A 13,904-nucleotide genomic window follows, 5' to 3' on the forward strand; every position below is an offset into this window, starting at 1 on the left:
CTAAAAATCCGGTTCTCCTTATCTGGGCCATTAACTCCATACGGTCCAGGAAAGCTGGCACACTACCTTTAAAACTGAATGGTTTTAGTACAAATGAATTGATAGCACAATTTTCAGGCTTTTTCCTCTGTTCTCACGGCCCACATCTTCAAATATCTTCGCTAGAATGTGACTAAACCAAGTGAATAATTTTAAGCCTATAATGGCTATTCACTATAGGGTATTTCGAAACTCACCTGCCTAGCATTCATATACCGAAATGAATTGGTATGCCAAAATGTATATGCCTAAACTCACTATCAATCTTTGAAACAAAATTAAATTGAGATCAGAATAATGTTAGCTGATTTGGGGACATCTAAAAAGTGAGATGTCAGTGAAGTGAGCCCGATCATCACAGAGAGTAACGCTCATATTTTGACTCTGCCCGAGCTATATGCGACTGCAGGCCTGGTAAGTAGCACAAAAACTAATACACCATTTTGTTTGCACTTCTAACCTTGTTTGTTGTTGGTAGACATAATGAATATATGTGAATGCTTTGCATACAAACAGGATGTTCTGAATGACATACTGGCGTTAATAAATTGACAGCGTGCCAATCGTGAATCTGATATCAATCTCAGTCAGTGCAATGCTTTTTATCTTGATAAGCTACTTCGAATTTATAAGACGAGCATCTCGGTCAGATTGGCATTATCCAGAATGGTTTGGGTGCATGTATTGTATCACAGAGCCGTGAAAGTTTTATTTTTGTTTAGCACATGATTGTTTAGCATGTACGAACCGAACGCTGCCATATTCAGTGATTTTTAGTTACGCAGTGATAATTCTGGACCTAAACTTGTTTAAAACTTCTGGACGGCGGACTCATGCAAGCGGTTTCATGGTGTCTGCATGTCCTCACGATTAGTTTGAACATTTTGAAGTATGCATCATCTCACCATTATTCACCGATCGGTCATGTTCTCACTCTTGCCATGCATTTTTAGATTTCCCGTCATTTCCAGTTATTTTTTTTAACCGTATGTCGTTCCCTCGTTATCCCCAGAGAATAATTAGCTCCATCCTTACCTCACGCCCTCCAGATTCTGGGACATCCCCATCCTCCCACCCCTCAGCCGCCGCCCCCGCCGCCGCCGCCCCCGCCCGTGCCCCAGAGGAGGAGGGGAGCCGGGGGAAGGTCGTCCAGCGAAATGGCATGTACCGGCGGAGCATCTCCGCCGCCAGCCACACCGTCCCGCCGCGCGCAGCCGGTGACACGTGAGCGGCAGCGCGCTGTGGCCTGTGGTAGTGTGACTCCTGCAAGGGGTGAGCACCGCAGGCACCGAGATAGGAGGAGGAGGACGGAGGCTGACGAGAGGAGAGGAAGGAGAGGAAGAGGAAAGCTCCTCGAGAAGGCGGGGAGGATTCATAAGCTGACACACCAGAGGTGAGTGGCGGTCGTTTTGTGATGGTTGTTGAAATGTTTTTGCGGTTAGCAGTTTTATAAACGGCTTAGATTAGGGTCTGTTCCCGTCGCTCCTCCAACCTCCTCCAAGCTCCTCTAACCTCCTCCCGTTTCAAAAAATCGTTCCCGTCGCTCCTCCAAGCTCCTCCAAGCTCATCTTGATTCCACATCTCACCACCACTATTTGCCTCCTCCCTCATCCCAAACGAAAGTTGGATTTTTGGAGGAGGTTCTGCGTAGACATATCTGGCGCACGTAATGCAAATGTGAATTGTTTATAAATAAGACTTGAGGGAAGTGGAAATGGTTTTAGTGATCGATGAGGATGGGATATCTTTTAATAGTAATGTTTGATATAAATCTATGGTTATTTTATTAGAAAGCGATTGTTAACTCTAAATTGCTGTTTGCGCGCCATAAATCGCCGACCGTTACAGCCCGCAAACAGCTGATTTCCTCGCAAAAATGTTCCCGTGGCTCCTCTGAAACGGCCCTCCTCCAAGCTCATCCATCCTCATCCGAGATTTTTTGGGAGGAGCGACGGGAACAGACCCTTATTAGATCCAATGACGATATATTTTTATAGTTGAAAATATTAACAGGTATACCTAAGAAGAAACAGTTTTTTTTTAAAGTTACCAATATTTACTTATTTAGCGTCTGTTCATGTTTTGAAATAAAATATTTTAAAGGAAATGATATGTAATTCCTACAGCTGACAAAGCCTGTATTTTTTTTTCTTGTCTCACAAATTTATTCAGGGTTTCTCATCAACTACCACATAGCAAACAATCATGAAAAATATATCTGTGAACATTTCAATCCAATAAGTTGGTGGGAGGATTTCACCGATTTTCATAATTTCAAGGGAAAATTTGTGTGTTTTTTATACATAATGCAATAAACGGGCAAATTTTTTAACACTTTTGCTCATGAACAGCACAAATCAACTAAGATAAAGAAATTGACGTATCGAAATTAAATGTAGAAAAGATGATCCAAAACGGTGAATCGGTGAAATTAATATTTATTAAGTCTATAGGTGCAGATGTAAGTTAATAAGTACAGCTTGATGTGTAAGCTTTTGAAGAGAATAAATAAACAAGGAATGAGTGCACTGACGGTAAAGTGATAAGATAAAAATATGTTCTAGGTACATATTCCAACATAAAAAGTACCAGAAAAAATCATTTGGTTGCTTAGGACCTCGATAGTTGTCCAACCACCCGATGTCATGCGAACGCTTGTGATAAAGTTTGGATAACGAAATCCTGATTGAAATTCGTTAGGAATGATGTGATGTATGTAACGTAAAAAAAACATAATGAAAATGCAATGTTAGATTTAGAACTAAGAATACTTACGTTATCGTCCACTGCTGAAGCTTCCTTCAACGTGCTGTGATAATTACAAACAAAATATATGTCATTTTTTCTTCATCTTATGATCAAAGATCAAGCCCCAGCTGCTAGGCTGTCGGTATTCGATCATTATTGGCTCTTAATGTTTTTTTTTGTCATTAAGTTGTCAGTGATTATGTCTCTTACACTATATGCTAACAGCTGTGTACCTACGAGTATACAACTTTTCAGGGTGGGTGTCCACATTCACATTGCCCAACTCTGTAAATTATGTGTGTTATAAGCTGAAGGAATTCCGAGCAAATCGGTTCAGCCACGCATGCCTTCTCTTTAGGGTTACAGAGGGTGACACCCTGAGCCGGTCACGAATTTCAACAGCCACTCGGTCAAAACAGGCTTATAACCGCAGACGCCGGAGTAAGTCGCCTGTCAATCCGACAAATGTTCAGTGTCCCGCAACAGCCTAACAGATGCATGTTTACGAGCGAATTACAAGCGCATCCAAGTTTGTAAGAATAAGAACTATTCATCAATCTTCTCAGATGCCGGCAGCATTTGGCGAATCGTCCAAAGCATGTCTATCATCTCAGTGAAAAATAGACACGAGCGCATGTATGCTTAGTGCGCTTAAAAACGCTCATCCAATGGTGAAGAAGGCATCTTTAGGCTACAGCCGCATGCGGCGAAGGCTGCATTTTCAGGACTGGGTATTTTAGTCATCCTCATTTTGTGGTGAGGGAGTACGGTGGAATCTAGATAGCACTCTAAGGAATTATACCAAACATTTTGAAAATTTGGGAATAAATGTTTCCCTGTTCTGTTTCCTTTCCTATAGGGCAGCTATTGCCTACCTACTTTTACATGTGCCCCATGTTTGTAAAAAGTATCTCAGGAAACTTTATGCTGTTCACATGGACGACGGCTATTCCGGTTACCTACGTATGTTGTCGTTTTTACATCTCAAAGCCCTACTTCAGTGGTGACTGGTGCAAAGCATTGTTGTTTTCCGAGAATCCTTGCAGCGGACAGGCATGTGTCGGTTGTCCATATCGCATCTCTATCCTCATGACATGCACTGAAAGCTCATCGGTCAATGCACTGCAGAATTGGGGCAGGTTGGAGAGGAAGGAAGTAGAGACGGAGATGGGATGGAGGCACTGATACCCACCTGCCATGAGGTCAAGGTCACGAGCACAGAACATCCGCGGTGAGTGGCGTGACGTGACAAGGCATGACATGACGCGACGTTACACCGCGTTTCCGTTAACGACGTGTCATCAGCACTGTGTGAGACGGATCAGAGAGGTCCCAACACAGGCCGCCACCCTTGTATAACAAGGAACAGCACGGTCCGCTGGTCGGCCTGGCGCGGTGAGGCGCCGAGGGGCCATGGAGTGGGTCCGGCCAGCCGACAACACGAGGTCGACAGAAGGGCAGTGAGTCGTCACTCCACTGCGAACGGCAACCGAGGGATAACCCGTGACTGCGTCATGATAGGTAACGGATAGATCGTTAACTGGCAGATTACAGAATTTTCATTCGTAGTTTAACAGCACAATTGACTAATTATGTGACGAAGCTGTCATGACTGCAACTTCCATGGTGTAGATGAATGATCGTTTGAAGATGATGTTTTTTTGCGTGACATTTAGTGTCGTGGCAAAAAGAAATAGAGATGAAGAGCTTCCTTCTTGGTCGGTGAATACGTTCCTTGGCCATCACAAAGTATACGTGTCCACAGCGTTTATGTTAGAAGTTAGGACATATACCTAGATAACATGATTCATGTTATCTATTAATTCATATAATAATCCTTACACATAGCAGAATGATATTTGTGACCAAAAGAAAACCAGAAAGGTGGACCACATTTTCCGGTGCCATTGAACGTTGGGTCAAGTTTCACTGGTAAATTCTTGGATAAGCATGCATTGCCGGAGAAATACCGGAACCAGATTCAACATGTTACAAACCTGATGTGGAATTTGTCACACCATGCGATTATAACTTCACATACGGCCGTAGGGCTTGTTAGAAAGCCATTATTTAAAAACTGTTTATGTGGGATTATATATTAAGACGTAGTTCAGCCGAAGGAAAAGTGTGAAAGGCCACGCTTTGTCGCACAATCACATTAAAACGGGAAGTCACTGATGAAAGTAGCTTATGTTATGTGTGACGTGTGTCCTTCATGCAACCCAAATTCCAATTTAGGTAACTCTGCGAATAAGTGATCTTTTTCGATACCGATAGGTACCTACTCCGATACTCGCACCAACATCCGAGGACGAATCAGATGCACCGCTCGCCCCTCCTTGTCTGATAAAAGGCTCACCCACTCCGCTCCACGAACACGCTCTGATCCCAGTCCCAGCTCCGTCTCCGCCCGGGGCAGTGACCGGACGGCCGGGCGGTTTGACCTCTGACCCGCACCCCCCCTCTCCCCCGCCCGTGCCGGCACGGTGGCAGTTTCTCAACAGCGCGAGTATACAGACGGCGCGGCGGTCGGCCGCCGGCGGCTCCGACCCGCGGCTTGCATAACCCACACCCCGAGAGGAGCCCACGCAAAACGGACGGCCGCTGCGTGCCGACGCACTTATCCCGCTTTTTATTCGCGTTCATGGCTGGGCCGTGACGAGAAGGTATGTCGGTGTTGGAGGTCTTACACTCTGGACGGGCGGTGCTGTGGGCTGTAGGAACTTGGAGCGGCAGATAAAAAAAAAACGTTCTCGGACGCTGCGGGGAGCATACCCTTAAAAAGTTTTTTTTCCAATTTCCAAATTCTCCACGGATTTCGATTCCTCACGCACTGCTGAGCGGTTTAAAACAAACGTTTCCCGATAAAAGTTGTTTTGTTTTCTTTTTATTAAAAAAAAACGCAAATTTGTATTTTTTGTCGATTTTGGGCGCCGCGGGGGGGGGGGAGCATGTGCCCCAAATGCCTTTGCCCTGCATATGCTATTGTGTGCTGGTATTTATAGATACGATGCAGCCTCATTCATATGTAGCCATTGCATTCAAGGTATACTAAAACCTTTTCTATTGACATATTTTGCAAAATATTGAAATGCAAATAGCAGAATACATACAGTAAACGCACATGGTATAAGGAACATTCACCGAAATTGTGAATTGACGCAGTTAAACCATTATCTTCAATGTCCTACCAACAGTAACATGCTACATCCTCTGCACAATGACGCGATAAAAGACAGCGACGCACTCCCACGAGCACTCAGAATGATCTAATCGCATTTTCATGGTCAATCGTCATGCATATTTGAGGGATCAATTATATCATACTTCTTTCAGATCGTCTGGAAAATTGCCGGCTGTGATACCGCGATGATATCACGGTTAATGTCTCTCGGAATGTCGCACAAGTCATCGGCGCCCCAAGAGTCGCTGCTGTAACTAATGGTCGGGCTCTTCCGTTTCAGGTGCTGGCCAGCTGATTAGCGAAGATGACGCACTATTCAGCTACGGCATGGTCAATCGGTAAGTTGCCTATTCGATCAATTAGAGTTTTCGTTCCTGTTACCAGTTATTTCTGATGCTCGATTGTTTACTCAGTGATGAAGGTGAGGGCTCCTCCTTTTCCGGTAAGCGTCGCGTGTGTGGTGGCTCATGCTATTACATCGCACCGTTCGCGGCTCGCGCCCGTTACGAGGGTGCCTGAGGTCATCAGGAACTGGCTTCCGACACAAAAACAAGACGTTTCAGCTTCGTTAACCGGAACCCGTTGTTGGACCGACCCCTCGACACTAGATTCGCTGAGGCGTGCCGCACTGGCGGTTGTAGCAGGCGTCGTGTGGATGTCATTGTCGACTGTCAATTGACAGAGTTCTAGATGTTCTATGAGAGTTAAATTTGGAGAGAAGGGAATGTCGGGCAATGCAGAGTGACCAGTGGTCTCCCTCACCAGACATGACACGGAGAATGGGGATGATCAGTATGGGCTATGGGCCACAGGATACCTCCTCTCACTGAGCGTGAGAGGAGGCTGAGAAGTGTTACGCGATAGCACAATTGTAACCTACTGGCTGACTCCTGGCTCGTTGGCCCGTCCACTTACACATGGCTAAAAGATGGTCGGGTCCAGAAATATAGACGTGTGAGTTCGATAATGACCCATCTAGCAGCTGGATGGCATTCTCGATCCTCCGCTGGTCTGTAGCGCAGTAGCCTGCATGGCCTTCCCAATGACTCGCGGAGGCTAGTGTTGAGGGTGGTGTCAATTCTTTAGCATAGGGTGGAGGGAGGAATGCCGTCCCGATTGATGACTATGGGGAGGGCTCTTTCTTGGCCGCTGATTGGAAACGTGTCATCACGTCTCCAGTCTCTAGCCGTAAAATTTGACCCAGCGATAGATGCCCTGTGACATGTTGCCCAATCGAGCCTTAAAAAATTGGTCCCCATCATCGATTCGATGGGCTTCTGGAATGCCATTGCTTCACGGAGCGGGGCTGTGAATGATCAGTGAGCTCTATAATCCAATCATCGGAAACCGTTAACCAGCATTATCAGTAAACAATGAGGCCACGGTCCAGAGAGAATTGTCATTTGACGCGCTTCCTTTGAGCTTCGAGTCATGAAACGTCACGCACTCTGCAGCTTTGACACGCTTGATCTGGACATTTGGCTCATGAGTCGCCACTATTCCAGACGTGGGCATCTTTCCCACCAACCCACCCCTCTTCCTTTTCCAACCAATGAAACACTCGCGTCCGCTATAATTCGACCCAACTGTGCCCAGCCGCCCCCATTTGCACCGCCCAGCCATTGCCCATCCATAACCTCCACACTCCACAGCGGATCCCGACTATCCGATCGCGTTCGTCGCCCCGCCCCAGCACGACCCATTAGCCCAGTTTAGGCCGCGATCGTGTGGGGTAACGCTCTCTGAGCCAGGTGGAGGTGTTCATTAGAGATACTATTAGTTAGTCGTGATGAACGATGGGTTAATCAGTCGGCTCTGTGTGCTGTGCAGCGCAGTTCGTCGTTGTTGCGTCAGGGTCCGCGATAGTTCATGCAGTGCGTTTTGGGATTAACCGCCCGGTGCACCTCCGAACTGCTGGGAAGAGGAAAGTTTGGATTGTCATAAAGTGGTTCCGCCGAATTATTGGTTTAGCACGTTTCATTTAACCCTCGCCTGGCCTATTGGTTTGGCGTTGCGAAGTTGCGACATCTGAGGACCATGCAGAGGTTATTTATGACGTCATAGGATAGTGACCTGACCTGACCTGAAAATACGACTGGTGTCCTAAGATCCAGCTTGAATCAAAGGTTGTGTTATGCTACGTTTCAGCTCTCTATCACCGGTGTGTTCCGAGCTATCGCGAAAAAATTCCTATGGGGGCGGCACACGTCCCCTTCTCGGCCGACGAGGGTTCAATATTTAATACACATTTGCGTTATAATATAATACGTTTCGTTTTCTGTTCACAGGAATCCTCCTGGCAGCATCAAGTATAATGCTGGTCATCGGTGAAGAAAAGGTGAGATACTGTGCCAGACTTCTCAATTACCTTTGTCTTTCTTATTTGATGTACGAAACATTTTGACTACGTTATTAATTACTCATAAGATATGCAAAATAATGTTGCTGTTTCGCTACTAACCTATACATTTGTGTAACAAATGTTCTCGCTATGTTACAAATGTGTATACAGAGTAGCGCAGTCGCAGTTCTTCGTCATAAAACTTATTATTATCATTTTTGTGGACGGAGGTATGCCTACTTCACGTTTCTGAGCCTTTCCCGATTTTGAATGTGTACCTATTGTGTACGTTTTTCAGTATTCATATGCCCAGCACTCAGGCTGATTTCGAGAGTTTCCAGCTTAATTATTTTTTAGATTTCAGTTTAGAGAAAAGCAAGCCTAAGCATTTTTGGAAAAGTAAGATAGGTATTTGACATGATCAATTTGAAAATATGCATATTGCTCTGGCTCTCATTATCTGTGATGGCTCTTGGCGAACCTCCAAGCGACTGACATTTCCCTTGAGCTAAGCCTATGATCGCTGTATTGTATCATTGATAAACAATCGCAACGCTCAATGCCGGATTTATTTATTTATGCCATGTATAGGAATTCAGTATATTCAATGCCACACCCATTCAACCTTGACAATGACCGTGACCATGATGGATTATGCGGCAGCATGTATTCAAACTGTCGCCCAGCTTCTTGCGGACTACCTACTCAATACTCATGCAAAGGCTATAATATTGACATATAGCTTAATATTGACACAGCAATGTTTTAGGAATTTGATGTAAATTTCAAATTTAAAGCGATTTTGCCAGTTTCACCACATCGTGAAACTGATTTCGTACATTTGTGTGATAACTACCGTCTTCTGAGCGTTATATTTGAATGATCATTGAGGAAAGCTAATGCTCCTGCACGGCCAAATTATAGTCGTAAACTCTAATGGATCAGGGCGGAGAATTGTCATAATTCCAGGGGTGCTTTTCAGCACCTGATAAATGGAAGCGTTGAATTTTTGCGTAGAAAAGCACATATAAGTACGCTTTCCCAACAGCATTACTCTTCTCACGACTCACGCAAAGCAGTTTGTGTCTCAAACGTAATTTAAGCAACAGCTGAAGCGCTATTATGTGGTGACCTTTGAATTTCAGGAGGTGCTCGAGCACCACCCAAACCCCTAATTCTCCACCCGTGGTATGGATTATGTTTTGTTGGAAACTCCTTGCCTAATTAGCTGGGCTTGTGCAAAATGCGTCTCCGGTGCTATCGGCAAGCGCACTACGCACGATGAATGTATATTGATAGACCATGACCGTTACTCTCAGTCGTATAAAACTGCGAGATTCTCACACTTCGTGACTTCAAATCGAACGGTGCCCGGCTTCCAGTGTCATGTTAACTGTAGTCGTGCCGGCCCGGCCCTGTTCGGAATCGCCCTAACGCTCCTTGGTGTATAGGTACATACTATACTTTGGCCGACATGTGCACAGCTGGAGTTTATTGTGTTTTCGAGGTTAAGTCCGTGTCAGAAATGCCGCTAATGGATTATGAGTCATACCGGTCTTAGTCTTAATCGATATTGATACTTACTCAAGCGGTAAGCTGTATTGAAACGTTATAATGGCACTGGCTGAATGAATGCCTGAAATTACAAACGCGCATGTGCCATTTGCAATGGCTTTAATGTTTTTTTTTTGTATGAGTAATGCCCATTTCATTTGTACATCTTCAACTAATTGTTGATTCTCAACGAAGCATAAGCACCCTTTCATGTTTCATGGTCCACATATTTTCGTATTATATTAATTTGGATGGATGATCCGTTGGCTGGTTAGTCTTGTTTCTTCCATTCTTCAAAATCCTGACACTGCTCTCGCACAAATTAGTGTTTTCATCATCCCTGTCTCGTCCTGTAACCTCGTGGCTGCCTTTAAAAAATTGTAACTTGCAACAGCCGAAACAAAATTGCAACTCACTGTAGAATCCTGTCGGACGAGTAGCATTGGTAACCTAACCCCGCGAAGACGCTGGCATTGGACTAAGCGGGCTCATCCCCTAATGGCTGGCTGGTGCTACTCCCTCATCCGTCAGTAATGTCCAGCGTTAACAGCTGCAGTGAGCCGCCTTTGTATGTCTCTCACCACAACATATTTCACTGAGGTGGTCAGGTGGTGACGAGTTGCGACATATACCCATGTAGTACTTGTATCTACAACCAGTAGCTCAACGAGTTTCAACGCCCCTCCGCGGGAGACGCGACCCCTGGTGACCCGTGGCACTACGCACGCGCCCCGTGACCGCGTGCACCAGCCGGCCTCACACGACAAGTGTCGTGAAGCGTGATGGCACTTCGGCACGCTCAGCAATGTCTGCACCATGACATGTGGCTACCTGCAGAAGACGTGCAAAGCACAACAACCGAGCTCATGCAGTGGGCTTGTGTTGGGCTCATCTAATAAGCAACGTCTAATGACCATTTTCAAAATAGGCGAACAAACGAGTTGTAAATTTGTTCCCGATATCAGTGGAATGCGCAAGGCAGTGATTTACTAGCATTGCTCAAGCCTTATTAAAATACATAGTTATGCTTCTACATGAAAATTCACTGGCCTGCCAACGTCAAGATGTCATCTTCCAGAGACTCTAATTGACAAGGGCAAGAGCAAACCATTATCTATAGATTTATTCCTGAATAAATTGGAGGCCTCGAGAGGATTTTCCGTGAATTTGGATAATCGTGTCATTTCTTTCATACCTAGGGCATTTCTTTTGTAGCACTATGCTGTAGCCCTGACCCTGTCGTTCAATCGTGTAGGTGTAGTCCTTCAATCGTGTATAAGCTCTCTGTCCATCCGGTAAGTCCCCGCTGAGGACAGTGATCGTTCTAGAGTGATGTCGCTATAACACCGCCCGATATTCGCAGTTTTCTCAATCCTCCATTATTATTGGAGCCGCATACGCACTAGATCCCCGTCGGCATCCTAAGCGCACTGAATTACGACCGGCGATGTCTGAAATGGTCACGCACCCTCTGCAGTTCCGACATCCACCCGTATCGAACGGTGCAGACGACCCGCCGAAACGACCCACCTCTGACCGGCGCACCGAGTTTTTCCAAATATTTTTGCACGTGCCTCGAACACGAACCGGTTGCGTTAGGCCCATAATCCGAGCGAAGTGCACGTGTGACTTATGACCGTATGGGGCAACGTTAATCCGTGCCCCCGCGGCGCCGGGCCATGTGTATTTTGTGTAACATGCTCCCGAATCGGGTGGGGAGAGTTTTAGTGCCATAAGGATAAGGCGGCAGGTGCTTGAGAAACAACCAGTGATTTAGTTGACTCCATAGGTACACTCCATGGGTCGTCGTGTCAGCTGGTTTGTGGCTGTTTTTTATGCCATTGTAATTTTCGCGAACAAAGAGTGTTAGCATGAAATGACCGTCATCCATCAGCGCCTGATTGATGGCGTGAGAGCTATGGGAGTGTCCTATGTTTATATGAACGAAGTGGTATCTTTTAGGCAGCTTGGTCTGGTAGTTCGATGACTACAATGTCTCATTGCATTAGCATCTGCTGTCTTATCTGATAGAGCCCTTTTAGCTGCTTGGTTAACCAATATTCTCGCAGGAAGCACCCGTCTCCGGTCTCCCCCAAGTTTACAAGTCAGCGAAAGGTCACAATGTTTTGCATAGTAAACGTTTGCAGAAAAGCATGCATGAGCCAGTGTCTGGCGACCCAAATCCTTGACCGAGGCAGCGAGCGTCGGTCAGGGGGCGGTGCTGGGCCGTCACTCACACTTGCCACACATGGAAAACGGCTTGGCAGCGCGGCTGAACCTGCCCATTTGCTGTCCCATTGTCCCCAGCGCGCTCCTAGCTCCCCGGAGAGATAAATACCACGAGTCCACGACATTATAGTCTGGTGACATTGGTTAGGTACGGTGAGTGCACTGCACATTTCCAAACACCTTTCTAAATATTAAAATCTAAATCTTTTGATAGAGTCGGTGTAACAACCCAAACCACAGGTGTTTGGAGTGCCGTCCCTTAATTGACCATCTCCATAGTCATAACACGCCGAATACCTCCGTTTAATCAGTCGATTAAAATGCACCTCCCTCGGCACCAGCCTGTCAATCTATCCGCCCGCGTCCTTTCGATCTAACGGTCTAATCCAAGTTCAAGACTAGCGACTATGTCTTCACCGGCATCCTTGTCCATCCCCCGCCAGTCGCCACCGCCTGTTATTCAGCATCTGCAACTGCCTGGGATGATCCCCTCGGAGAGCTCGGTGAGCCCGTCGCGCCTTACCCGACCGGGCCGGGCCGGGGTTGTCCGTCCCGCTACAACGTCGAGTTGCTGTTCTCGGCGTACGGATTACGAGAGCTGACGGACGGACTCAGACTGAGTTATGAACGGACACCGGGGCAGTCTGACAGCTCAGTCTGACAGCGCACGCGAATAACATCATCAATAGTCACGATTTGGGAGGAACGGGAGATGCAGACGGATTCTGCATCCCGCCACCGGCCACCAGATGTCTGTGTTTGTCTGACTGTCTGTCTGTCTGTCTGTCTGTCTGTCTGTCTGTCTGTCTGTCTGTCTGTCTGTCTGTCTGTCTGTCTGTCTGTCTGTCTGTCTGTCTGTCTGTCTGTCTGTCTGTCTGTTTGTCTGTCTGTCTATCTGTCTTTCTATCTGCCTGTCTGTCTGTCTGTCTGTCTGTCTGTCTGTCTGTCTGTCTGTCCGTTGTTTGTCTGCCTGTTTGCCCGTCAGCCAGTCTGTCTGTCTCCGTTTTCCTGGGCGCGGCGGCAGTTTGCCTAATGACCGTTGATTATGGCCGTCCGTGGTGACCTGTGCCCTGTCGCACGCGCGCCGCTATTGTCACAATGGCGCATTGTGCACCCCGCCCGACCGTGGAGCTACCCTGCCAGCGGTCCTGAGTTAGCTGTTTGCGAAACTGGTGACGGTGGCTGGTCTTGACCTCCAGCGACCGACGCTGGCACTGAGCTGAGACTTCGCGGCCGCCGCGCCGGTGGCAGGCGAGGGGCCCTCTGAATTCAGGGGACGGATTGAACACAAATAAACGGTGGACATGATCATGGTTCATATGCTAGGAGTGTTACAGAAATAGCGTGCAGAATGTTCAATCGCTCATTTTGAAAAAAGCGGTTTTATGTATTTTGCAAGCCCTATCTTGATGCAGCTGAGTTGCGTTTTCCACTGTTTTCCCAAAGCATGATCCATTCTGCATTGCTATTGCAGTTCACACGGCTCCTCCAGATCACTCCAAGCGCAATTCTACAGCACTGACTGAATGTATATCATAAATTATATTACATCCACAGTCTAACCGCTTGACTGCCGGAGCTGGCACACACTAAACTGCGCGATGAGAGGTAAAAACTGAGGTCACAAGTTTATGGTCATCAGCCCGGGCCGCAGTCGAACACGCAGAGACGCCAGTGGAGTGCCTTTAGTGACTGAGGCTCTCACGTGACCGATGTTTTGTCATCTATCTACACACAGGGCTTGTTTTGTGCTGTTTGGTTGAGGCACGTACGAGTGTGACGACAAAACCGTCGTATCGCTTATTGCGA

At 46.7% G+C, this 13,904-nt stretch overlaps 1 protein-coding gene across 2 annotated transcripts in view; it reads left to right on the top strand.

Annotated features, from left to right (window-relative positions):
* Positions 1 to 1,258: 1,258 nt before the first annotated feature.
* LOC122388310 overlaps positions 1,259 to 13,904 on the top strand; it is a 28,247-nt gene continuing 15,601 nt past the window's right edge. The window contains exons 1-3 of one of the 2 annotated variants that reach the window (XM_043379278.1): positions 1,259 to 1,432; positions 6,252 to 6,309; positions 8,260 to 8,309. In XM_043379278.1, coding sequence (XP_043235213.1) covers positions 6,276 to 6,309; positions 8,260 to 8,309 — 84 coding nt within the window. In that variant the 5' untranslated portion in view covers positions 1,259 to 1,432; positions 6,252 to 6,275. Of the gene's footprint in view, positions 1,433 to 5,296; positions 5,454 to 6,251; positions 6,310 to 8,259; positions 8,310 to 13,904 lie in introns of those variants that run through there. The other variant, XM_043379279.1, reaches the window with a different exon arrangement.

Source organism: Amphibalanus amphitrite, unplaced genomic scaffold, assembly GCF_019059575.1.
Source record: "Amphibalanus amphitrite isolate SeventyFive unplaced genomic scaffold, NRLGWU_Aamphi_draft 000317F_arrow, whole genome shotgun sequence".
Taxonomy (NCBI): domain Eukaryota; kingdom Metazoa; phylum Arthropoda; class Thecostraca; order Balanomorpha; family Balanidae; genus Amphibalanus; species Amphibalanus amphitrite.